Source organism: Mustela lutreola, chromosome 17, assembly GCF_030435805.1.
Source record: "Mustela lutreola isolate mMusLut2 chromosome 17, mMusLut2.pri, whole genome shotgun sequence".
NCBI classification, from domain to species: domain Eukaryota; kingdom Metazoa; phylum Chordata; class Mammalia; order Carnivora; family Mustelidae; genus Mustela; species Mustela lutreola.
Genome location: NC_081306.1, coordinates 34,627,110 through 34,653,397, shown reverse-complemented (window position 1 = coordinate 34,653,397; position 26,288 = coordinate 34,627,110). Strand labels below are relative to the sequence as shown.

The 26,288-nt window shown below is 50.7% G+C and overlaps 1 protein-coding gene across 1 annotated transcript in view; it reads left to right on the top strand.

Annotated features, from left to right (window-relative positions):
* The window catches only part of C17H7orf50 (chromosome 17 C7orf50 homolog), a 124,174-nt gene that overhangs the window by 8,040 nt on the left and 89,846 nt on the right, over positions 1 to 26,288 (top strand). The window contains exon 2 of the mRNA XM_059155216.1: positions 1,994 to 2,123. Within this exon, the coding sequence (XP_059011199.1) occupies positions 1,995 to 2,123 (129 nt within the window). The 5' untranslated portion in view covers position 1,994. The remainder of the gene's footprint in view (positions 1 to 1,993; positions 2,124 to 26,288) is intronic.

Sequence of the window (26,288 nt, the reverse complement as noted above, 5' to 3'; positions counted from 1 at the left end):
CCAGGACTCTGGGATCATGACCTGAGCCAAAGGTAGCTGCTTAACCGACTGGGCCACCCAGATGTCCCAGTATTATTTTCTTAAAAATAAAATTGTATGATACTAAACATCGTGTTCTATGTTTTCCATTCTGTATCTGTAACACGATCTCATTTATTTTAATTATCAAGTTGATTTCCATTTTGCTGGTTTATTCTGATTTATTTAATCCTTTGTTAATGTGTGATTGGGTTGTTTCTACTAAAAACCACATGTATGAAAAGCAGTATGTAAATGTTTGCAGGTGCTGGTTATTCAGTTCCCATCTCAGCTCCAAAAGCACATTTTACACTCCACATTGTGGTGCTCTGCAAAGGGCTTTTCTGTTTTCAGCTCCTTTTTGGCTCCACCCAAAGAGGGCAGTGGGGCGACTGGAGCAGGTGGGGAGGTGGGGGTGAGATGGGATGGGCAGCGGGTGGTGGCGCTTCTTGCTCTTGCTGTTCGGTCAGTGCCACCCAGCAGTGGCCTTGCCTGCAGCAGCAGGAGCTCGTTCAGTTCCTCACAGCTCCCTCCAAGAATCAGCCTGGTTCACCACTCCGAGGTCTGTCCTCAGAAATTCTCCCAGAAATGCCCCCCCACCCCAAGACTTCCCCACCCATTAGATGGCTCCCTTCGATGTCTGCCTTCGGATGTTCCCCTCAGACATCTTCCTTCAGACCTCCCTCCCTCAGAATTCCTCCCTCAGAGGTCCTTCCTTGGAGGTCCCTCCTTCAGATGTCCCCCCTCAGACATCCCTCCTTTAGATGTCCTCCCTCTGATGTCCCTCCCTAAGAGTTGCCCCCTCAGATGCCCTCCTTTGAGATCCTTCCTCAGAGGTCCCCTCTCTGACCTCTTCCCTCAGACAGCCTGTCTGTTTTTCCCACAGACAGCCTCCCTGAGATGTCCTCTCTCCGAAGTCCTTTAGATGCTCCCCCTGCAGATGTCTCCCTCAGATGTCTCTCCCTCACACATCTCCTTCAGATCTCCCTTAATCTGACGTCCTTCCTTCAGATCTCCTCCCTCAGATCTCCTCCCTCAGATGTCCCTCTCTCAGAATTCCTTCCTCAGAGGTCCCTCCTTCAGTTGTGCCCTCCCAGACCTCCTCCCTCAGACATCCCTCTTTCAGATGTCCCCCCTCAGACCTCCCTCCTTCAAATATCCTCTCTCTGAGGTCTCTCCTTTAGATGTCCCTCCCTCAGAATTTCCTCCGATGCCTTCCCTTGGAGGTCCTTCTTCAGAGGTCGCCTCTCTGACCTCTTCCCTCAGATGTCTTTCTCACAGATATCCTCCATCAGAAGTCCTCCCTCAGACGTCCTCAGATGTCCCCCCTCAGACATCCTTCCCTCAGACATCCCCTCCCCCTAGACATCCTCCCTCAGACTTCCTCCTTCAGAGGAGTCCTCTCAGAGGTCCCAGCAGCAGCCAGTGTCCCTCAGTGGAGGGCTGTCCACTATGACCTCTCTGACATGCTTCCAGGTTCTGGTACTTCATCCAGTTCTTGGTTCTCCTGCGGCACAATCCTACAAATGAAATGGGTTTTAGAATTCACAGGCTTCTTTCTGTTCTTCTACAAGGAGTTCTAGATACTACTGTGCTTGAGAAAGTAGACATAATCAGATGCTTCTCAGATTGTGTGTCCTTCCTTCTGTGTGGCCCTGGTTGATACTTCTTTCATAATCCAGTGAGGCCATCCCAGACTCATCGTGGTCCCCTCCACCCCTTGGTGACTGAATGCCCTCGTGGCAGGGTACATGAAGGTCACCTGTGGCCTGTGAGGCTGCAGCTTCTCCAGCTGATGGGAAAGGAGAATTGGGGATTTGACTTTGTTTTAATTTGTATATCCTGTATATTCTGAAATACCTTTGTATTTCTTCAGCAGTGGGACAGTCCTCTTCCTCCTTTGTTTAATAAAATGTCCCAGAGGCTGAGACCTTTTATTTCCCATGTATTTAGCAAGTTGCCTTCTCTGTTGCAGGATGGCAAAACAGAAGAGAAAAGTTACCGAAGTGACAGAGAAAAAGAAGAAAAAACTGAAGAAGGCATCGACAAAAGAGAACCTGCTGGCACCCGAAGCCACGCTGGGGACCAAGCAAGTGCACCCCGAGGTAGGTGCATGTGGGGTCGTGGCGGCCTCACCTCGTTTCTTCGCCAGGAGGGGAGGCAGCTGGGGCTTGGATTGCTGGTGTCTGTCCGAGAGGAACAGAGGATGGAACAAGGGACATGTGGACACACTCGGTGCCTTCTAGCGGCCACTGTAAGACAAATAAGAGGTCTTCAAAGTTTAGGTTTGAGTAGCCGCCCGATCTGCAGACCGCCGTTTGGGGTGCCGTGCTGCAAAGGGCTTGGCCCCGTGGCGGTGGCACGGTGACAGGGCAGCCCTTCAAGCAGTGCTCTCGGGTGGGCCAGCGCGGCGTGCACAAGGAGGGACACCTCGGGGGATGCATGGAACGTGGCCCGAGACTCTGTACTCAGGAATTCAGATCATAACATAAAAGTGTTCACTTCTAGCATGACGTAACTCTGCCACAAAAGTAGGTATGTGCATTTAAATTTGTTTAGTTACCACCATGTTCTGAGTGTTAGCATTTCTCTTTATTGAGTGGTCTTTACAGTTCCTACCATGCAGATGATCAAAATGGCGTAAGATATTATAAGTTCTGACAAATTGTTGCACATAAAGTAGAATTTGAGCAGGTAGACAGCAGTAGCGATGCAGCAGCTTTCCCTGTTCATGCACCTGTGGGTGAGCATCCCTGTTCCTCAAGTGGGACAAGACTGAGTGTGGGTGTTGGTCCTGTTTCCCACGCTTGCCTGTAAGCCCTGAACAGCCTTGTTCACATCAGTGAGTGAGGATGGAAGTTTGGTCGTAACAGCATTCTTAAATCCTCAAACTCGGAGACGGTTAATGTAATTTGGGGCACATTTTATCAAAATTTATTTTTAAAGATCTGCCATTAGATGACAACTTGACTAGATCCTTCTTCAGTTCTTTTGAAGAAAAAATTGGAAACTACCTGACTCGGTCAAGGATGTGTTGCTGGGGTAGTTGGGGTTGACTTCTGCAACACCAGTATTTCAAATTCTGTCCTTGCTTAGTGCCCCCCAGGTGTTTATGCCCTCAGCAGTGTTCCCTGGTAAGATTGAGGTGACAGGTGGCTTTTAAAAAAAAAGATTTAATTTATTTTAGAGAGCGAGAGCACGCATGTGAGCATGAGCAGGGGAAGGGGCAGAGGGAGAGGGAAAGAGAGAATCCAAGCAGACTCCACGAGGAGCTCACGATCCTGAGATCATGACCAACCCAAGTGGGAATCCGAGGCTCAACCCGGCGCCCCAGCAGGTGGCTTTTTCTCCAGAAAACAGGGAAAGGACCATTGTGCAGGGGGGAGGAGAGGAGGGCCAACCTGACAACCAGCCAACTTCCTGGCTGCGGGCCATTCTAGCCTTTACTTGGAGCAGGTTCGGAAGGACCGCTAGTGGCATTAGGGCCCTGGGAGTGCGCTCCTGAGACCACCTTTGCCACGCGGCTGCCCGAGCGAGTCTCGGTGTCCTTCAGGGTATGTGCGACCGCTTTGATGACTGTTGGTCCAGATCACTTGAGGTCTGCATCCACTGAGGCATCTCTGTACTTCTGAGAGGCGCTGTGAGCTCATTCAGAAGATGCTCAGCTGTGGCCATGGGGCCTGGGAGGTGTGGGGGTGAGCAGAGCGCAGGACCCTCACTGGTTCTGGGTACCCTTTTTCTGCATGCTCTTGGCAGAGAGCCTACCAAATGTGGCAGCTCATCTGATCACAGGCCAGTCTACTCCTGTGTGTGGAAGTGTGGCGGTTCACACAGCGTCGGTGTCAGGAACCTGGCTGGCATCAGTGGTGCCTGCGTCTTGCTCTGAGTGTGGGCTCTTCACAAACCTGTGACGCCCCCGGGGCCAATTCTTGTTAGTCTCTGTCCTCCGCTGCTTGAGCCCTGACTGGGTCTGTTCTTCTGCTTTCCAGCTCTCCGAAGGAAGCTGGCGTCCGGAGAGCTCCTCAAGCTCCTGCTCCGTGCTTCAGTCCACCCCGGTTCCTACAGAGCCGCAGTTACACATGATTTTCTTGGGCTCTTTCTAGGGTACTTTCCTGCTGCTTCTAGACTCCTCCAATTTCTTTCTCTTTTTCTTTTCTTTTCTTTTTTTTTTTTCTAAGATTTTATTTATTTATTCATGAGAGACATGGAGTGAGGCAAAGGGAGAAGCAGGATCCCTGCAGAGCAGGAGCCCAATGTAGGACTTGATCCCAGGACCCTGGGATCATGACCTGAGCCGAAGGTAGATGCTTAACCAACTGAGCCAACCAGGTGCCCTAGACTCCTTAAATTTCTTTAAAATAAGCCCCATACAGGGGTGCATGCCTGAGTAGCTCAGTCAGTTGAGCATCTGGTTCTTGGTTTTGGCTCAGGTCGTGATCTCAGGGTCCTGGGATCGAACCCCCCATCGGGCTCTGTGCTCAGTGCAGATTCTGCCTGAGATTGTCCTGCTCCCTCCCCTCTGCCCCCCCCAAGTTGTACACATACACACTTGCTCTCTCTGTCTCACACATAAAAAAAATAAATCTTTAAAATATAAAATAAACCCCATACTATCACCTTGGTGAGTTTTAATTTTGTCACAGAACTTCCAGCTTTCCTTTCTTGATCTCTGCTTGCTGGCGGGACCCACAGACAGTGTGGGTTTATGGTAGATGCCAGTATGGGTTAGAATTTCTGCGTAAGATGCAAGGTGATACTCTCTGTTAAGTTCAGGTCTTTTTTTTTTTTTTTTAAGTATGTGATTGTTTTTTGTTATTAAAGTACATGTTGATTGTACTTCTATATATTCCATATATGTTCTCATATATATTGTACTTACATATATTCCAAACAGAAGAGGAGCTTCCGGTTTCTCTTCTGGTGATTAGATTTTTGTTTGGTTTGTAACATAGTGGAGGAGGTTCCTGGTAGAGGCACGTGCACTTTTGCTTCCTTTTCTGTCCCTGGGTGTTGAGGCTCAGGGGCAGGCTGGCCCAGGAGTGGAGGAGTGGAGGAAGTGGAGGAGCAGGAAGTGGGCTTTGAAACCCACCTGTGGCCTGCGGAGGAGAGTGAGTGCAAAACCGGGACTGACCAGCAGGGGTCGCAGCCCCTCTGCCTTCAGGTGCTTGTTTGCCCCAAAGAGCTGCAGCCAAGCGTGTTTCCAGGCCCCGGGAGGATTTTTAAGTGCGTCTCCCAGTGAGGTGCTGTGCTTGCGGGCTTGTGTCCCGAAGACCCCTTCTTATACTGTCAGTCTCCCAGGGAAGTGGAGACTTCTCTGGGAGGACAACACCTTGGGCTATCCTAATAAAAGTATTTCTTTACTCTGTGGTTCTCATGGGAATATGGAAAAGCAATGTCAGGCAGTTTTCTAAAGAGAGAACATTGACCGCTGCACCTAATCTTAAGGAGAGTGGGTGGACCGGGCCTGGAGAGCACATCCTATTACCCTGGGAGCTCATGGAAAAGTACTGTGCTGTCCCCCCACTGCCCTGGCTCCAGGATCAACCTCTGGAATCCACATGAAGAACAGAGAAGCCTCTGTCCCCACTTGGACCACTGTGTTGTCCTCCCGGGACTGTCCGTCTAGATAGGCCTATGGGACCCTGTGTGGCCACTTCCCACAGCACAGGCGCCCTGAGCCTGTGCCAGGAGAGCTGACGTTTCCTCAGTGCTCGCCCTCTGTGGCCCCTGGGGGCAGCTTCCTCAGAGCCAGACTTCCCACTGGGATCAGGGGGCCTTGGCACACCCAGTGGGCTCATCTCTGACTTTCATACACTCTGGAACGTAGAAAGCCATCTGTACAGCCCCAGACACCCCGAACCCCCCGTTCCACTCCTTCATTTGCGTGGCTCACTAGCCCATTAACCTGCCAAGGCCCATGAGGGTCTGCATCTCAGAGAAGAGGGTGTGTGTGATGTCCTGGGATAGGGCAGAGCCCTTCTGCTGTCTTCCTTGGTGCTTGGTAACTGGTTCTGGCTGGCTGGCCACAGACTTTACTAAGGACCTACGGCCTTAGTATGTCCTACACCTAGCAGGCGCTACGCCTTCTCCCGCTGTTGTGCAGGGTGGACGACCCAGGGGTCTGGCATAGAGTCCACAGGCCTGTCTTCTTCCATCCTTCTTCCACGTATGATGTCCTGGACCACAGAGTCTCCACCCATTTCCTGGCTTCTTGAAACTGTCCTGTGAGCCTGGGCTTTGGGACTGGTCAGTCAGACCTTTAAGTTGCTGGTCCCCTTCCACTGAGAGGGTTGTGAAGATTAAATCTTAGACAGCAGGTGTATTCAGAGGGGCTGCGACCCTATTATCAGCTGGCACAGGAAAGGGCAGGAGGTCGTGGTATTGCTCCTGCAGGTCTACCCAGCCCTGCTGAGGAGATCCTCCATGGTTTAGTTTCTGTCCCAGGTGCTGAGCCACATGCCTGGGAAATGGCCTCCCGCGTCTGTCCCCTCGGGCCAGTCAAGCTGCTACATGCCTTGACCAGCACGTGGGAGGGGCTGCTGCGGTGCCCACGACCTGAGCTGTCCGGAGACAGGAGGGGTGGCTGGCGGGTGAGTAGGGGCCTTCTCCCTTCATTTCTCAGGTGAGAACCCCTGTGTTTGCAGAGCACCAGAGTTCTCATGGGACAGCCCTGGGGTGCCCTAGGCCCAGGTGTGGCTGTGGTCCTGACTTCATGTATGAGTCAACTAGAGAGGCTGGTACTTGCTTGGTCACCTGGCCAGCTGGGATAGAGAAAAGACTCACAGTGGGGTTTCCTGTGTCTGGCTACCTTTTGGAGCACCCGAGGAAGACCAGGACAGGGAGCTGCAGCGTTGCCTGCCCTGGCCCTTTAGGGTAACTGGGCGGGGAGTGCCAGTCAGTGGGCTGCTCAGCCACGTGCTTCGGCAGCAGTGCCTGGCACCGTATAAGGAATATACCCAACTCCTTTCTGGCATCTGCTCTCACACTGTAAATGTTGGTGATGTGCTTGGGAGAAAGACCTCAGATTTGACGAGCAGACCGTCCCACATTGGGAATGACAGTGCATTCCTGAAGTCTGGAGGGCATGGTGACTTCTTCTTTCAGAATGTCATGTGCTGTGCATAAGCTGTTGGGCTCCCAAGTTCCTTACGTGCCCCCTGTGTTTTCACGGGCCCTGCAAGGACGTGGCTGGTGACAGCGGGGCTAGACGTGGCCCGGGCTCCGCATTTCCATACTCAGAGTGCTCGGAGTGTTGCTTATCTGGAAGGGAAGTAGCTACTCCATATGGACCATTTTTTTTCCTTCCTATGTAATCTCGAAAATGGGATAGGAGCTACGGGCATGAAGCCAACAAGCACTTTATAAAACCATCGAATGAGGTTGTGAACTTTATGGCCTTGAGAATTTGCTCAGAGCCAAAATACTTCATTCCAGTGGTATTTTGCTTAAGAAATATTACGGGTCTGGCAGTAGACTTTTTTGTTAAACTGGTGGGGGTGAGGGGATGCTAATCTTTATGGGCAGCTCCCTGGGAGCCTAAATTGTTTTTCCAGCAGAAATTCCCCTCTGCCATTGTTTTGTTTTCTACTTGGTGACTACTGAACACTTAAGTTGTCAGCCAGCTGGGGTTATAAACCAACTGACTTCAGGGCTAAAGGAGTTGAGAGGAAAGGCAGACCCAGAGAAGTTCCGTGACTCCCCTGAGGCCCATGGTAAGTTAATGGGAGGCCGAGATCCCCTTGTCCTGTCTCGGTAACCCAGCTCAGCCTCCTCCCGAGTTTTTTCCTTTTTGTGGCCGAGTAACACTCCACTGTACTTAGCACGCATTCGGTCCTCCGTTCACCAGATTGCAAACATTTGGGGTGTTTCCAGTTTGGGGCTAGAATGAGCATGCTGTGAATATGTGTGTGCAAGGCTTTCTGTTTTCATTTCTCTTGGGTAAATTCTCAGGACTTCGGTGGACCACATGGTAAGTATGTGTTTACTTTTTTTTTTTTTTTAAAGATTTTATTTATTAATTTGACAGAGAGAAATCACAAGTAGACGGAGAGGCAGCCAGAGAGAGAGAGAGGGAAGCAGGCTCTCTGCCGAGCAGAGAGCCCGATGCGGGACTCGATCCCAGGACTCTGAGATCATGACCTGAGCCGAAGGCAGCGGCTTAACCCACTGAGCCACCCAGGCGCCCCTGTGTTTACTTTTTTAAGAAGCTGCTAAGCTGTCTTGAAAGTGGCCGCCCCAGTGCACGTTCCTGCCAGCAGTATGTGAGGGTTCCGTATGCTCTGTGTATCTGTCCACACTTGGTATTGTCAGTTTTTAAAATTTTGGCCACTCTCGGGAATGTAGTTATGTCTTACTATGTGTGTGGTTTTAAAAGGCACCTTTTTTGAGGTATAATTGACTTGGAGTAAACTGTTCGTTCTTGTGGTTTTTCACTAGCATTTCCCTGATCGCTGGTGGCGTGAGCATCTTGTGTGCCTTCTGGCTGCCGGAAGTTAAGTTATCTTTGGTGAAGTGTTTGCTCAGCTCTCTTCTCCATTTTTGTTGGGTTGTTTTCTTATGGTTGAGTTTTGAGAGTTGGTTACATATTTTGGATACAGGTCTTTTATCTGATTTCTGTTTTGCAAGCATATTTCCCCTAGTCTGTAGCTGCCCTTCTCATTTTGTGAGCAGTGGCTTTTGAAGAGCAGAAGTTCTGAATTTTGATCAAGTCTGGTTTCATCAGTGTTTCTTTATGGTTTGCACTTTCTGTTAACGTGTCCTTTGGCTCACTGTGTCCTACAGGTGACCCCGAGTCCCCCGTGTGGCTCTTCCTCATTGGTTGTAAGTTCTACTTACCATTTCCCTGGAGCGCGTCGTGTCCTCTCAGCCTCGCTGGTAACAGTTGTTTATCTTGTTTCTGTGTTTACCTGTGGAAATGCCTGCTGAGCGCACGTGTGTCTGCTGTGTGTGTGCACGTGACTGCTTCTCGGGGGCTCACACCTGGAAATGGAGTGGCGGGTGGGAGGATCGGTAGGGGAACACGTGGTACACAGTGTCCAGGGGCCCCACTGCTTCTGTGTCTGGCAATCTGGTGGGTGCAGAGTAGGACCTGCTTGTTTGTTTGTTTGTTTAGGGAGTTGGGGGGGCAGAGGCAGAGGGAGAGGAATCCTCAAGCGGACTCCCTGCGGAGTGCAAAGTCAAACACGGACCTCCATCTGAGTAGGGCCTCTTTTAATTTGTATTTTCCTAATCACAAGGGACCAAGATGGTTTCTAGTCATTCTTTAAGGATTGGTCTTTCTCCATGAATTTCCTTGTCACATCTTTTGTCTTTGTTTATTTATTTATTTATTTATTTATTTATTAAAGATTTATTTATTTATTTGACAGACAGAAATCACAAGTAGGCAGAGAGGCAGGCAGGGGGTGGGGGGAGGCAGGCTCCCCGCTGAGCAGAGCCGGATGCGGTTGCTCCATCCCAGGACCCTGAGATCATGACCTGAGCTAAAGGCAGAGGCTTTAACCCACTGAGCCACCCAGGCGCCCCTCTTTTGTCTTTTTTTAAAGAAACGTTTTCTTTTTGTGCGTGTATTACACATATTTTCTTCCAGTTTGACGTTGATGCGGATGCTCTCCACGTGTGCAGGCTGATGTCAAACCTGTCTGGTATCGTTTTTCCCTTATGATAAAGGCTGCCTTCTCTCTTCCACAATTATGAACATATTGTCTTACATATTTTTTTCTAAATTTTGTTGCATAATAGCCCATTAACTTGTCATGCCGTTATTTATTTAGCTTGCTTCTTGCCACATTGTGTGATTCTTCAGTTTTTATAAAAGCGTGTTTTAATACTGAATAGAGGAAGTACTTACTGTTTTGGGGATGGTGTTCTTGGCCTTTGTCACGTATTTTCTTCTTTGTATGAGATTTGGAATCGGCTTTCAGGTTTCATGATGATAAGTCCTTTGTGGTTTATTGGGGGGTAGTTTTTAATGTCCTTCATGTAAGTGTCATGCTTTTCTCTGAGGAGATCTCCGTATCTCTCCAGGAGTGAGTGATCTGGACAAGGCTCCTGCAGCCAACACAGGGCGGACTCCATTGGTCTGTTTTTTGAGTCACATAACATCAGGCTACAACTTGGCGATGGTGGCTGGTCCGTGAGGAGCTATGGTCCTGTTGTTGCCCGTACCAGATACCCCCCGGGCCCCTTGGTGCCTGCTCTGGCCTTCCTGCTGTCCCTGCTCGGTTGCACGGTGTGGCCCTCCTCTCCTTCTGCCCACATTCCTTTCTGAAATTGAGCTTTCTGGCCTGGCCAGCCTTTTAATTTTCTTCTACTTTTTCTTTCCTCACATTCTCCATGTTGATCCCTCACCTAACTTTTCTATAACCGATCAAACCTAGTGGCAGCTCACTGGGATCAAACTGGGACATTTAACCTGTTCAGCAAGTATATATTAAAAGTTGTTTTTTGTTCTGCTGCAGACACGAGTTTTATTTAATGTTGAATTAACATATGTTTTCATATTTAAGATATTATCAGACTGCTCATTACTGTATATATTGTTCCATCAACTCTAATAATAAATCTGTTTTATAGAGGAAGGTGAATCAAGCAAGGTGATTTTTTTTTTTTTTTTTTTAATGAGGGTTGGGGTAGAGTTTAGAGGACTTTGGGGCGGCCTCCTGTTTGTAGTAACCTGCAATGGCTTTTCTCACATATAACTTGTAGCAAAGCACACAGTATGTAAAACTGTACTTGTATTAGATAGATGGTTAATTTGCCATGTTGCTTAATATCTGGGTTTACAATCACATCAGTCACTGTTGGGGTGGAAAAATTGCATGAAACATGAGAAAACCCAGTGATGAATGGGTTCTGACCTTGGTAGTAAGTAGTATTTCTCACTGATTCCCTCCCATTTACATTAAGTAGCAAACACTGATCAGATCGGCCTAAGAAGGGGAGCCTGACGCAGGCCTGACCTTGGGTTGGATGTTTCCAGAAGAATGAAAAGGGCCTGTGTCTGTGGCCATTTTTCATTTCCATATGTGCTTGCAAAGCATTTGGTAAAATGTAACATCCATACATGTTTAAAAACAATGTCTCAACCCCCCCTCCCCGAAATAATCCTCTTCCCCTTAAAAAAAAAAAACAGTAAAAGTTTATTACAGAATCAGACACCTTTTTTTTTTTTTTAATTAAAAAATATTTTATTTGTTTATTTGTCAGAGAGAGAGAGAGAAAGAGCGCACAAGCAGGGGGAACAGCAGGCAGAGGGAGAAGCAGGCTCCCTGCAGAGCAGGGAGGCCAATGCGGCACTCGATCTTAGGACCCCGGGATCATGACCTGAGCCAAAGGCAGACGCTTAACCAACTGAGCCACCCAGGCATCCCCAGGCACATCTTTTTAGATCTTACTTCAGCAGAAAGGTGCTCCCAGAATTGTCAAAAGGCTGAGGAGATTCAGGGTGGCTCTGCCACTGGGCTCTCCACCTTGGGGGGCCCTAGCCTTTGAGTCCCTCCCCTCGTCCTGGGAGGCCACCAGAGCTAAAGTTCGGACTTGTGGGCACCTGCAGATTGCCTCAGGACAGAATGGCCCTCATGTCTTGCCACGTCTCTGGTTCTAGATTCTGGGAACCACTCAGTTTGGGCCTGGGGGTTCCCTGCTCTTGTCAGTTCTTGGACACTTTAAGAGAGCGGCTGGTTTTTGTACTTGGCCAGCCTTTTGGTCACCATGCCTCTCCCCCACCTCAGAGAGTTGACCTAAACCAAATCAGGGCTTGGCCAGCTAGGAGCCTTCTGAGGCTCTGTGGGCCGTGTGGTCTGTGTCACTGCTCAGCCTGTGTGTGGAGGAGCAGGGCACCGACAGTGTGTAAGCAAACGGCCACAGCCAAATAAAGTTTATTTACCAAAATAGGCGGGCATGGGGCACTTGGCCCAGAGTTTGCATTCCTGGTCTAAACAGTCTGGCCCACCCATACTGGGCCCTGGCCCCCACAGCTGCTCCCAACCCACATTTGTTCCTTGCTCTGGAGCAGCACTCCCTGATGGAGGTCTGGCAGCTCAGGCTGCACATCTCCCGGCCCCAAGTGAATGGGTCTCCACAGTGTGAAAGGAAGCCCAGGGCCTGTACTTTGGGTAAGGGACAGCCCTTCTCGGGGACCCTGGGAAGGCTGGCAGGCCTCTGGGTTTGTCCTAGGGACTGCTGAGGGCCCTGTGTCATCGGGGGGATGTTGCCTTGGGCATTGCCACACAGAGGGCTAAGGAGAAAAAGAACACAACGTCTCTGAATGGCAGGGGAACATTTGATTTGAAATATAAAATTAGTATCTACATAGACAGGAAGTGGAACCACCAGTGGGTGCTAGTGTGCTGAGCTGGGACACCTGCGGCCTCTTCTAGACACAGCCCCGACGGTCCAGGGTGCAAGTGGGTGGCCTGCTAGTTACCTGCATCCCCCGGTCCCTGGTTCCTGTGTCCCGGGGGAGGCCACTGCTGAGATCCTGGCTGCAGCTTGTCGGGGGAAACGAACACAGAGCACAGAGGCCTTGACCAGCGATCTCAGAGGGAACCCTGTCTCGGGGTTTAAAGGCTGGTAGTACACCTTAAAGGCTGCAGAGGCTAGAACCTTTCGGTGCTGTGCTAGGGGGCATCTGGCCTCTCATTGCCCAGCCTCCATGTGGGGGCAGTTAGGGGCCAGGTGTCCCGAGGGCCACTAGGAGCTGAGGGGGTAGAGGGTCTGTGCGTGAGTCCCTGTGGCTGCCTCTGCATCCTTGAGGGGCTTTCTGGTGCCACAGCAGGCTCTGCGAGCTCGTGCGGGTGCTCTTTCTCTGTCAGTAGAAGAAAGCACAGGGAGGTATATGTTGGCCTTGAATGAGGTGGTGCTTCGAAAATGTGGAGCCCTCGAGTACAGGCAGTGACTGTACCTGTGCTGGGGCACGCTCCAGCCAGCGCAGGATGGGTGTGTGGGGGGCGTGCTAGAGGACTCCTGTGAGGAGGGGGATGGAGGTGGGGGACACAGGAGGCCCCTTCCAAGTCCTCCAAACCTGGTCCCACCCCAGGGTCTTCTCCCAGCCACAGCCGAGCGTCCATGTGTTGGGATGGTGGGTTTGGGGGTGGGCCTGCCTGGGAGGGAGCCTTTGTTCCTGCTGGAGCCGCCCCGAGCTGGTGCACAGGGCCAGCTCGTCTAGAGGGCCTGGTTAGAATGAACTGTACCTTTGGAGTGCTCACTTTGATATTTTCTGAAAAAGAGTTTATTTTTTACTTTTCTAAGTAGGCTGCATGCCCAGTGTGGAGCCCAGAAGAGTTTATTTTTGATAAAATTATAAATACATAGGAAGTTGCAAAAATTATAGGGCCAGTGTGCCCTTTGCCCAGTTTCCCCCACCGATCACAGACCACAGTGTCAAAACCAGAAATGGACAGTGGCGCAATCCACAGAGCTCTTTCTGACTTTACTAGCTTTTGTGTAGTCATGTAGCACGTGTACCTGTGTGTGTGTTCACATGTTCACGTGCTCGCATTTGTGCGCACACGTGCCCTGCTGTGTGTGCTTGTGTTTGTGCTTACGCGTGGTGCTCACATGTGTGCCTGTGTGCACGTACGTGTTTGCTTGTGGTGTGCATGCACATGCAGCCTTATCGCCAGTGTAGGTGGCTGGGGCCACCACCATAGTCGGGGTGCAGAAGTCCCCTGTCACCGCACAGCTCCCTGGTCCCCTCCCTTTCTAGCCATTCATTCACTGAACGCAGGGCATTGGGTTGTTTCCAGGTTTTTGCTTTTACGAATAAAGCTTTTATGAACATCCGTGAGCATGAGTGCTCATTTCTCCGGGGTAAATGCCCAAGAGGATAACTGCTGGGCCATTTGCTATGTGCAAGTTTGGTTTCTGAGCGAGCAGCTGTCCCAGCATATGTGCCCACCACCATCCCGCCTGAGATGAGCCCCTTCACCTTCTCACCGGCATTTGGTGTTTCTCTGGTTTTTATTTCAGTCATTCTGATGGTGGTGCTCACAAAAGTGCCCTGGGAAGTAGGAGAGGGGAAATGAAAACTTGCTTTTCTCGGGTTTGGCGATTTGTGCCCTTGGCGTGCTCAGTTTTAGAAACTGCCGGTGGGCAGGTGTAGAGGCATTGTCCTGGCTTTGTGGCGGGGCCGTCCTGCTGGGGCCAGGTTTGACATGGCCTCTGCCCTGCCCCTGTGTGACATCCTGTCTTTCGCCAGGAGCTTTTCGGGAGTGGCAGGCCTCCCTGGGCATCGTTCAGAAGTGGCTGTGGCCACGGGGCCCATGAGGCCCATGGTCAGTTAGGTTGGCCTCGAGCATGTGTTCCTCATGTTCTCTACAATGGGTTTTCTCCACTCGTTTGTCAAATCTGAAGAATTACAGAAAAGTTGGAAGCTGATAAGCTTTCCCTGCTGCCATGGAGACCTGGCAGCCCTCATTCTGGGCCAAAAAAACCAAGGTCCGCCCCCCACCCCCAGTCTGGCTGTCTGTGTATCCGTTGCTAATGCACTCCCTGCTGCTGCTGCCAGCCAGCCAGCGAGATGTTTGTAGCTTTGCTTCCTTGTGCTCAGCAGAAAGTAACTCAGCAAAGTGGAATTAAAAAAAAAAAAAAAAAAAGGATTGTTTGTTGTTTTTCCTGACTTACACATGACCAGTGTGAAAAAAAGAAAAGGAAAGCTACAGGAAACGACACGGAAGAAATCAGAAAGACAGATAACCCTCCGGTGAAAATCTTGGAGTATATCCTCAGTATTTTCACAATGGTTCTGTGTAACAGAGTACCCACATCAGCCCTGGGCACTGTAATTTGTTTTCCGCGTTTTCTAGTATGACAGAGAGAAAGGTAGCTCACGGTTGCTTTAATTTCATTTTCCTTGATTACAGCCATGAATGGTCATTTTCCACATACATATCGGTCATTTGCTTTCGTGGATGCCTGTAGGGTTTTTTTTTGTTGTTGTTTATTTTTTTCCCACTTCTGTTGCAAAGCCTGTCTTCTCTGTATTGATCAGAAAACTTGCTCCTTATGCCAAGAGCTCTTCGTCTTTGCTTTATGCTTCAGATAGTTTTCCAGTCGAGTTCTTCTTGTTTATGACTTCCGCTCTGCCTCTCCCAGACTGCTCCCTCCCGGCTCTGCATTGGCCTCCCGGGCCTCTGTGCATAGACCGCCTCTCCAGACCCTGTCCTGCCCTGTGCCCTCTTGAGGTTCCGTTTCTCCAGCCATTGGGAATTTGAGGGGTGTGCAGCGAGGTGTCCCCTGGCTGCCTCAGAAAGCCAGTGGCCTCCTGGTTGAGGACTGGGACTGCTAGGCCGGCAGTGGGACCCTTGCTTCTGGGCTGCGTCTGAGCTTGGAGGGCTGCTCCACCCCGCAGCTGACGGAGACCCCAGATTCTGAAGGCCAGTTGTTTGGTTTTTGATGAGGAGTACAAAGGCAAAAGGAAATGTAGATAAATTTGAATTTCCTTATAACCTGCAGCCCATTGACAAATATTTGAGACTGACAGAGTAGAACATTCCTCCAGGAAGCTCCCGATCTTATAATGTCTTGCTAGAGGGAAAAACAACCCTAGCTTGACAATAGCTAGTTCTCCAGGATCTTGGGAGGTCTCTTTAGCAGATGGGAATCCTTTCAGAGTCTTCCTCTTCACCTCCCGCAGCTCGGTAGAATATAGTCAGTTGCCCCTCACAATCCCAGGCCAGCGGCAGCCCTTCCTGCCCACAGGTCCTGACCCTGTGTTTTCATAAAAACCACTTTTTTTGCACCTAAGATGTCTCAGGAACTCTTGGCCAGCAGCTCGAAACGCCAACATGTCCATAGCAGTTTTCACTGGTGATGTGCGTTCCTTTTTGTCAACTGCCTCCAGAGGCGTTTGGAGGGGAAGCGAAGAACGGCCGCGCGGGGCTTACAAGTACACGCCATTTCGGGCGAAGTCCTCCCACAGACCAGGTGCTGGGATCTCCCCGCTGCTGTCCAAAAGTGGGTGGTAGCCAGCTTGCCTCGGGTGGGTTGGTCGTTTTTTCCAGTCTCCTGGCCGGACCGAGCTGTGTTGTTTGCCTGCCTGCGGTCCCTCAGCCCCATGAGATAGGCTGAGGTGTGGCCGCCACACTGTGGCGCTGGGGCATGAGTCATTCCCAGCAGTGTCTGGGGAGTGGGTGCGTGTGGTTTGGGTCCTGTCAGATGAAGGAGGGAAGGAAGGAAGCGGTTGCCTGGTAAACAGAAAGATGTCCTGGCTGGTGTCTGCCCCAGGTTATGTGTGGGGCCCTGAGATATCATCACACACAGACCCTGGAAGCCGGTCCCAGCTGAGGGTATGGTGGTGGGGAAAGGCTGTGACCCTCAGCCTCAGTCCAGGCTCTTGATGCCCACCCCCAGAACTGTGAGCGTCACTTAAACGTTTTCAGTTTTTGGGTGCCTGGGTGGCTCAGTTGGTTAGGCAACTGCCTTCAGCTCAAGTCATGATCCCAGAGTCCCGGGATCGAGTCCCACATCAGGCTCCCAGCTCTATGGGGAGTCTGCTTCTCCCTCTGATCTCTCCCCTCTCATGCTCTCTCTCATGATCTCTTTCTAATTAATTAATTAATTTTTTAAAAAGAAAATTATTATATAAATTAATATAATTTATATAATATATATTTCACATTATATATAAATATATATTTATTATATATTTACATTGTTATATATAATATAATATATATTATATAGATTATATTGTATATTATATAGATTATATATAATCTAATATATAATATTTATATAATAATATAATAAATTAATTTTTTTAAAGAATATTTTCAGTTTTCATGCCTGGAGGCTACATTCTGTACTTGAGGGAAGCTGTGGGCCTGCATGCTGACCTGGGAGTCAGGCGGCATGTGAGCTGTGACTGTTAGAATGAACTTGGAGTTAGTAGCCATGTGGGAGTGACCAGAGAAGGGCTCCGTGCCGTATGTGTAGGTTAGGCTCCCGAGGTGATGTGTAGGCCCACGGTTTTCAGCCCATGATGAAATTGGAAGTAATACATATATGTGTGTGTGTGTGTAAATATATAAGTAGCACATGTATGTTTATCGGTCTGGCTGATGGGTTGACAAGAGAAATACCTCCTTCTTCAAACACATAAACGTGCTTGAAGAAATGTGACATCAGAATTAATGTGACGTAACTAGGAAGCAAGCAGGTATGCAAGAAATAAAGAAGCTCAAAGCCAGACTGATGAGTGAAGCTGGAGCGGGTGGCCCCAAAGGTGTTGGAACTGGGCCTCCACTGTAAGGCTCGTTCTCGTGTACAGATGGTGCAGCTGAGCTCCTGACCCAACAACATGGCTGTGCTCGGCATGTACTTGTGTGCAGGTCGTGGAGCTGAGCTCCTACCCCAAATCCAAGAGCCACGTGTGTTTCACTCATGAATTAGAAAATCCTGTCCCTTGAGCAGACACAGCAGCAAGGCCGGGTGGGTGAAGAAAGAGTCTGTGGCACAGAATCGGAATCCCAGACCTACAGTGTGTGTCGGAACCAGACCCAAATCCATACCAACCCACAACATGGGAGCCCCAGGTCAAGAAAGTCATGGCGGGAGCACTTGAGTGGCTCAATTGGTTAAGCAGCTGCCTTTGGTTCAGGTCATGGTCCCAGGGTTCTGGGATTGAGCCCCAAATCGGGCTCTCTGCTCAGCGGAGAGCCTGCTTCTCCCTCTCCCTCTGCCTGCTGCTTTGCCTACTTGTGCTCTCTCTCTGTGTCTCTGTCAAATAAAATCTTAAAAAAAAAAAAAGAAAAAAGGAAAGAAAGTCACAGGGACACATGTTCAGACCAGTAGGATTCACAGACCCTCCAGCAGGGACAAAGGCAAAACCACCCCACGGGGTCTTCCAAGGAAGATAGCTGTCCTCAAAAAGCACAGTCTACGGGAGGAGAGACCTGTCCTCAAAGTCAGCAGGTAAGGCAGGGGACAGGATTCACAAGAAGTACAAGGCAGAGGACCGGGGAGAGTTTAAATGGATTTAAAGCATTTGGGTAATAATGGGAGAGCCAGCATTCTGTCCTTCTTTCCCTCCAGCCTGAGAACAAATGGGAAGAGTTGAAAGGAATCAAATTGAAATTTGTAAAAGTGAAATTCGCATCCTGGAGTACCATGGTGGGCCAGGCTTGGCTAAGAGATGCGCACATGCCCGGCAGACACACAGTGATGTGTCTCCAGGAAACCTGGGAGGGGAGGTCAGAGGGCGAGGAGGGCAGTATTTGAGGATAAACTGGCTAAGAAATTTGTGGCATTGATAGTGGTGTGAGCGTCAACGAGGGGCGCATCCAGTCCTGGACTCGAGCGGTATGCTGAATAAAGCAGCCGGGCAGCACCATGGGAGCGAGCAAGCCGCTGGAAAGGCGAGGCGGGTAGCCAGGGCAGGAATGGGCTCGCTGGGCCCCACCTCTGCTGGGCCGGGGTGTGGGGGCCTCAGGCCCGGACAGGCAGCCTCCCATGCTGTTACCACGAGCCCCAGCAGATGGGGACTTGGGGTTGTGGCTGCCTAAAGCTGCAGTGGGAGATGGGTGTCACGGGGAGGACATAGCAGACGACGGGAGTGGTCTCCAGGAGTTTTCAGGCATCTCCAAGTTGTGAACCATTGGTTTTCTTTTAGTGGAAAACTTGGCTGGGGGAAAGGATGAAAAATAAGGAAAATCTTGATATCTTTGTTCCGTGAGACTCTGCAGTACAGCCTGGGAATGACTACGGATGCGCTCTAGTGGGCTGCCGAGCGGCAATGCTCGGGCAGGGCCGGGCGCACACAGGCCGCTGCACATCTGTGTTCTCACGGCCAGTGCGCACACCACCTGCTGTCATTCTTGGCCACCAGTTTTCCCCACCTCCCTCCTCCTGCCCGTCCGTGGGGGTGGGGAGCATTCTCCCCGCTGCCCCCTGGAGGCTGGTGGCAGTGACCACCCCGCCCTGGGCCCTTGCCCTTTGTAGGTGGGGTTTGGGAGCGCTCTAGTCTGTCTCCCTGCGGACTCTGCACTGTGACTTGCTTCCTCTTCCCTGTTCATTTAACCCAGCTGTCCCTGGACACCACAGTGGCAGTGTGAGGGAGGAGCCTCTCCCTCCAGACCCCACAGCAGGGCACTTGTCTGGGAGTGAGGGGCTCAGTCGGGACCCCCTCCCCCCATGTAGGACTCTCCTCCACTTGTCACGGACACCATGGATCTGACCACTTCCACCCAGTCCCAGCCCCGTCACCTTCACCGAAAGGGGCCACCACCTCCTTCTTCCTTCGTGGCCCTGGGAGCTCTCTCTGTCACACCCTGCCTGTGTGAGGGGTGGCTTCTCGCTGTAGGCAGCTCATGGCCGGAAGCCTGTGGTACCCTCCAGGCCTCCATGTACCTGTTCTCATGCCCTTTGGCCTCTCCTTCATCATCTGGTCACGTGTCCCCGAAGACAGATGGCATCTTTGCTCGCTCTTCACCCTGGCCCCCAGCATGCAGGAACACAGCAGGTGCTCACGTGTTTCTTGACTGGCTCATTGTGGGGCCTTTATTCTGGCTGTGGTCTGGATTGTGTGTGTGGATTGTCCATGACACCCAGGCACACCTTGAGGGAACGATGCACTTGCCTGTCTTTGCCGAGAGAGATTTTGGTAATATCCCCCGGGACCTGGGGGACCTGCCTCTGCGCGTGTGAGTAGCCTGTCGTGTGTGCTGTGTGCCATGCCAGGGCTTGTGTCCCTCTGCAGCCTGTGGTAGCTGAGCTGACTGGGGTCCAGAACACAGAGGAATGAGAAAATCCTTGTTTCACATAGGTGCCCGTGGTGTGCAGCCTGGAAATGCTTTGTTCACTGGATAAGTAGCATCGAAACAGTGAACAAGGAAAGTTGACAAAGGAAGCCCCCACCCCAGTTCCACCCTCCTGACATCCAGTGTGTTCCCTTTTTTTTTTTTTTTAAGATTTATTTATTTATTTGAGAGAGAGTGTGTGCACATGTGCATGTGCAGGGGGAGGGGCAGAGGGGAAGGAAGAGAGAATCTCAAGCTGACTCCTCGTTGAGCGCAGAGCCCAACATGGGACTTGGTCTCATGACCCTGAGATCCAGACCTGAGCTGAAACCAAGACTCAGGCAGGCACTATCCCCTATGGCGCCCCTAGTGTGTTCCATCTTTAAGTGTCCCTTCCATTCCCAAGGTACCGATCTCAGGCCGTGTCTCTCCCACACTTGAGCTCTTCCTGCACACTTGATTTATACATGACCGTTTTTCATGCCATTCTTAACTCAATTTTTGGAAACAAAGCCTCCCACCCCCACACTTTATAAAAATAAAACACACCCATGGTGAAAAATTCAGAAAACGTGGAGAAGTTGAGAGAGAAACATTCAGTATGTTACCATATTTATTTATAAGTGTTTTCAAAGACATGGTTGGCTTTCGGGGGTGGGGGGCGCATGTCGCTCTGTCACAGTTTGTGAGGTAAGAATCACAGCCTCACCCTTAAGTCATCCTTTTGCCATTTTGGAGACAACCTCACTCCACCGGGGCTGGATGGCTCTGTCCTGCTTTCCTTGAGCCCAGTGTTGTCACTCCCTTGTCCCAGACAGCCTTGGAGGCCGAAGGCTGGGTCTGTCCCCTCCTTGCCCAGGAAAGCAGGGCCAGTGGGAACTTGGTCTCTTGAATGAATCTCTCCTTCAGTGGCTTGTTTATTGTTTTGTTTTGTTTTGTTTGGGGGGGGTTTCCTCTTGGCTTTAGAAGGCAGATTTCAGAGAGTCTATGTCTTGAAACTTTCCATCCTGCTGTACATCAGGAGTTTTAAAGCTTATGGGAGCTTCTGCCCCAAAGGTGCCAGGAGCTGACTTGTGACATGCCTGTCCTCCTTTCTGGCTGGATTTGCCTGTGACCTCCAGGCTGTCCCCATTATCAGAACCAATTTTCTAATATTCGTTGGCACATATTTGTAAGCCAAGAGGCAGAAGCGGGGTGCTTCCTGCCTTGCCCCTTCTGCTGAAATTATCTCCGCTTCCTGGCTGTTCAAAGGAAGCCACTAAATATATTGTTTCCAGTTGAGTGGATGCTACATTTACTTAAGGAAGCTTATTTCATTATAGCGTTCGCTAATGTTCATAAGGAAGATTAGTCACTGGCTAATCAGACAGTGTATGCAAGGCAGTTCTCCAGTTTTGGGTCTAAAATACCAGAATAGGCAGATTAGGCTGAATATTTGTTCAATCTTTTCAAAATTATTTTTGTAATGGTATGAAAAGATTTCCCAGGATGAAGTATTCACAGCTGGGAAAACAGTTGTTGCTTTGAAGATGGTTTTCCCAGGCACAGAGCTCACGTCTCCTGCTGTTAGGAGCATAAACAGTGTCTAGTTTAAACTTGCCATTCTTGTGGTCAGTTTTGATGGCATAGGGTGGCCTTTTTCCGGCAGAGCTGCATGGTCCTCTCTCAGGAATATACTTTTATGAACCTGGAGGAAACCATACTGCCGTTGGCAGATACATAAGGGAGTGCGATTGCAAAGGTGTGGCTATCTGACTTCGCAGGTACTTCTTGCTGATAGGTAATATCTTTTAAGGCTAAGAATCACAGTCGGGGTTGGGGACCTGGCTCACAGTGGCCAGGTCAGGTTGACCTGGATGATGCTGATAGGTAATATCTTTTAAGGCTAAGAATCACAGTCGGGGTTGGGGACCTGGCTCACAGTGGCCAGGTCAGGTTGACCTGGATGATGCCATCCTTACCTCCTTGAAGCCTCCTTGAAGCCTCCATTGGTCCCAGAGCCCCACACATTCTCCAGGACTGAGCATGGCTGCCACCTGAAGCCAAGCACATCGGCTCACTGGGTCAGCCGGGTTGGGTACAGGATCGTGGATCAGGGGCAGGACGGAGGTGTATGACTGCAGGACATTAGCAGGCTGGAATGAATCTCCAGGTGCCGCTACTGGGGATTCTGCAGTTGCCGCACCAGGCTCGGTGTGCAAAATGGGCTCAGTGACTGTTTTGGGAAGGAACCAGAAAGTAGGATCTAAGCATGAGGTTTACACACATGCATGGGGTATAGGCCAACTCTTTTAACACGGAGGCCCTGAGATGCAGTACCTTAAACCGGCAACATGTTTGTTTCACAGCCTGGGGCTGAGCAGCCCAGGCCTGGGTTGTCCAGGGACCTATGTCCTGTTCATCTTACCTACCTGCCTCCCCCGGGGATGGTGTCCCTGCTGTGTGGTCAATGGCGGCTCACTGTGCTAGTGTTTCCGTTCTGGGGTGGGGGATAGATGGAGTGAGGGTTAGTGACTTCATCTTCAGGGAGATGACCGTGAAGCCTCAGGCATGCCCTCTGCCTAGACCCTGCTGACCTCACCTTAGTCGTCCACTCCTTTCTGGCTGTGACTGAGGCATTGACTGTCCTCTCCAACTGGGCAGCCAGGAACCTGGTCAAAACTTGGGGGCTCTATTCCCGAAAGCAGGAAGGGGAGTATGCTCACCAGGGGAGTCTCTCAAGGGTGTGATTGTCTCATTGTCAAGTTCACAGAGGAGGGCTATAGGCAACGGGATGAGGTGTGACCTGGGGCACCAGGCTTGTCTCTGATGACTGTCAAAGGGAGATCATGTGGGGATGGCGCGCAGGGGGGCTGTGAGGGTACCAGAGGTGATAGATGGAAGGGGGACCGGTGCCTGCGGTCAGTGAGGCTGAAGAAGCGGTTGTTGCTCCTTTCTTGCGTGGTTCGTGTGAGGACATATATCCTCTGGGGAGGGTGGGATTCATGTTTGTGTGGGAGGCATAGGCACGATTTGAAGAAATCTCTACATTTGCTGAGGGCACTTTTATGAATTGGTGTTCTGTTTATGTTGTTACTTAGAAAAGCTGGTAGATTCTAGGTTTTGTTTTTTTTTTAAGATTTTATATATATTTTTTGAAATAGAATGTGTGAGAGAGTGATCACTAGCAGGGGGGAGGGGCAGAGAGAGAAACAGACTACCTACTGAGCAGGGAGTCCAATGCAGGACTCGATCCCAGGACCCTGAGATTATGACCTGAGTTGAAGGGATGCTTAACCAACTGAGCCACCCCAAGCCGGAACCCCACAGAAGCTTCCTGCTCCTCCTACCCCCAGCCCGAGGCGGAGTGACCCCTCTGTGCTCCAGCATCACATCTGAGAAGTCGGGCTGATCACAAACCTGGCTCGAGGGGACAGTAAGAGAACCCAAGACCGTGCATGGCAAACACATAGCACGGCATTGGGCTGTGGAAAGCTGTCAGTACCTACCGCTGTGATTTGTTCTTTTAACCAAGTAATACATGAAAATGGGGTCTGGGTTTCTTATGTCTTGGATTTCATCCCAGGAGGTCAGACTTCATGAGCAGTTTGATCAGCAACGTCTGATGGTATGTCTGCGTTTGAAGAATTGAAACACAAGGGATGATGGGTGCGACTGCATGATGACAGCCTTCCCAGCCACGGGATGGCATGGTGATCACATTTGTCTGTGTACTGACACGCTGTAATGAGCCCCGGTGGCTCCTGACGGCAGGATTTCTGTCCTTGCACATGTGGGGGGCAGACGATGGTGCCTCACAGAGCAGCTTCTGCTTCTAGCTAATGGACCCTCGTGAAGTGCAGAGACTTGCTTGTGCGGCCCATCCTTGATGTAAATAGTGTTGAAGGAGGTTAGCAGAACGCCATTCCTAAGGACCAGACATGGGGGTCTCACGTGTTTCATATCGGCAGCCGCTTGCATGCCTGCCTCTCCCAGGGGCATGTGGTCTCTGCCACCCTTTTCAGGATGGAGTGGTCTCTCCACTGAGCTGGATCGCATGGGTGGCATGCTTCCAGAGGGCAGGCTGGGGGGATCCCAGTCAGCCAAGATGTGGGTGATGCACAGGGGAGTGTGTAGGAGCCTGAGAGTGTGTGTGTGTGTGTGTGTGCACACGCGTGTGTGAAGCTCCACTCTCAGAGTGCCCTAGCATCGTGCAGCCACATTCACTCCCGAGTTTGTGTCCTGCCCAGTCCCGGCAGAGCAGTGCGCCTGGCCCTGAGAGCCTGGGGCTGCGTCTTGCCATGTGGGGCCTGCCGGCGGTCAGTGTTCTCGAAGTTGCAGCTCATCCCCGGTCCAGGCGAAGAAGTGGTGTCGCCAGGCAGCTGGGCTGTGATGTGAGTGCTGGATGCACGGGCCGCCTGGCACCCCCGCCCTGCTCTCTCAGTGGCACAGGTACCACTGGCATGTCTGAACAGGAATCATACATATGTAACTTAGAGCGGATGGTGGAGATGTTCCTGCGCAGATAAATGGAGTTTCCCTATGATATGTATTTTGTAGGGAAGAAATTCTAAACTGTGGTATTTTCTGTCTTTCCTGCTGCCCTCACATCCTCTTGAAACAAACACCCTGAGCTCCCACATTGGCAGCTTATGCGAGTAAACCCTCTGAAAGTTAGAACTGTCCTGGGTTCACACAACCTCATGGAACTTTGGTTTTAAAAAGAAAACAGAACTTTTTTCAAGAAAAACAAACAAGGGGGATTGTACTTTCAGAACGCAGATCTGGAGTGCTCGCGTCTGAGCAGGGCGCTCACTTGACTAATAAGTGGCTTGTTGCTGAACTGGGAGCCGCACAGCCCTGCGGAGTCCGGGCACAGGATGAACTCCAGGGACTGGCCCTGGAGCCTGTCCGCCAGCAGGCAGCTAGGGAGAAGGATAATTTGCTTGTAGGAAATGCAGTCTTGGGGGACCTGGGTGGCTTTGTCGGTTGAGTATCCGACTCTTGATTTCGGCTCGGATCATAGCTTCGAGGTGTGGGATCAATGCCCCCTTGGGCTCAGAGCCCCCTTCGGATCCTCTCTCCCCACCGCTCCTCTTCTCTAAAAATAAAATAAAATAAATAAACAGAAAATGTAGTCTTGTTTTTTTTCTCAGTTTTTGTATTTATTACTGGTGGGCTAAACTGTACTTAAGAGTTTTTAAGGCAAAATTGTGTATCTCTGGAGCTTAAGGGAAGCAAGAAGCCAGAAATGTTTCTAGGTGTCCGTGGGGGAATGAACTAATGTAAGCTTGATGGGGCAACTGGGGGCAGAGCAGCTCGGCCCTTGGGGGTCCCTGGGATTGAAGGGGGTGGGAGCAGAGCCGGGTGACCCCAAGGAGGGAGCCAGGAAACGCAGGGAAGCAGTAACTCAGGACCGGGAGGGAGGGAGGTGGCACAGACAAAGGTGGTGTGTTTCTGTCTCTTTTCCCGGCTCTCCCCGACCTGCCCTTCCCTCTCAACCCCCTGCGATCTTCCTTCTCAAGTTTGCCCTCTTAGGGGCCGCTTCTCTCCAGATGGTGTTTTGAGGCATGGAGGAGCTGCTGCTTATCTTTTTTACTGAAGCTTCTAGTTCTACGTCTCGTGTTACTAACGTCCTGTCTGATCTTAGCTTTACCTGACTTCAGCATTAGCAGTGTGGGGCGGGCTTGCACTGAAGAAGTGAGGCCATCTTAATCTAGGCAATGGCAGTGGCTATCAGTGCTAACTTCTCCTTTGAGTCTTTGGTTTTAAACCGAGCAGCGGCAGGTTTATTTATGGCTGCAGGTGGCCGGACTCCGTGGTGGACTCTTTCCCTCCTGTTCCACCTCCCCCTTCCCTTCTTCTTATGACAGATGCAGGTAGGGGAGTACGTGCAGCCTAGAGGAAGCCACAGCCCACTCAGGAGATGGAAGGACACTGGTTCTTGGTCTCATCCCTGCCTTGTTTCTCTCCGGAGTTGTGCTGCTCCCCCGTTCATCCCATTACACAGTTCCATTGTGCTCGTATTCCAGCTTTATGTGGATGCACTTGCATTTTGCGTGTCTTGTTTTGTTTTACTTTTTAAGCTAAACTTTATCTGTATGTACTGTGTGCAGTGGCATATGGCTCTGGAGTGCCCCTGATTTGTGTGGTTTACCCATTATTCTGGTGGTGGTCATTTGACTTGTTTCCAGGTTTTGGCAATCATAAACAATGCTGCGATGACTGCTTCCATATGTGTGTCCTGTCCCACATGTGCACACGTTTCTCTGGGGCTGTGTACCTAGTTGTAGAATTGCTGGGTCTTGGGATTAGGTGATCTTCATCGTCACTGGATAAACCCACGACATTGTTGTCTGTTGTTGTGTAATAAATTACTGCGAAATGCAGTGGTTTAAAATAACCAGGTTTGTGTGGCTCTGGGTCTGGGTGGGGCTTAGCTGGGTCTAGGGGTTCAGTCTCTCAAACTGCTGGTGGGTGTGGCTGGGGTTGTGGTCTCACCCGAAGGTCCGACGGAGCGCCAGGGGTGGGGCTCTGTGTGCAGCCTATCTC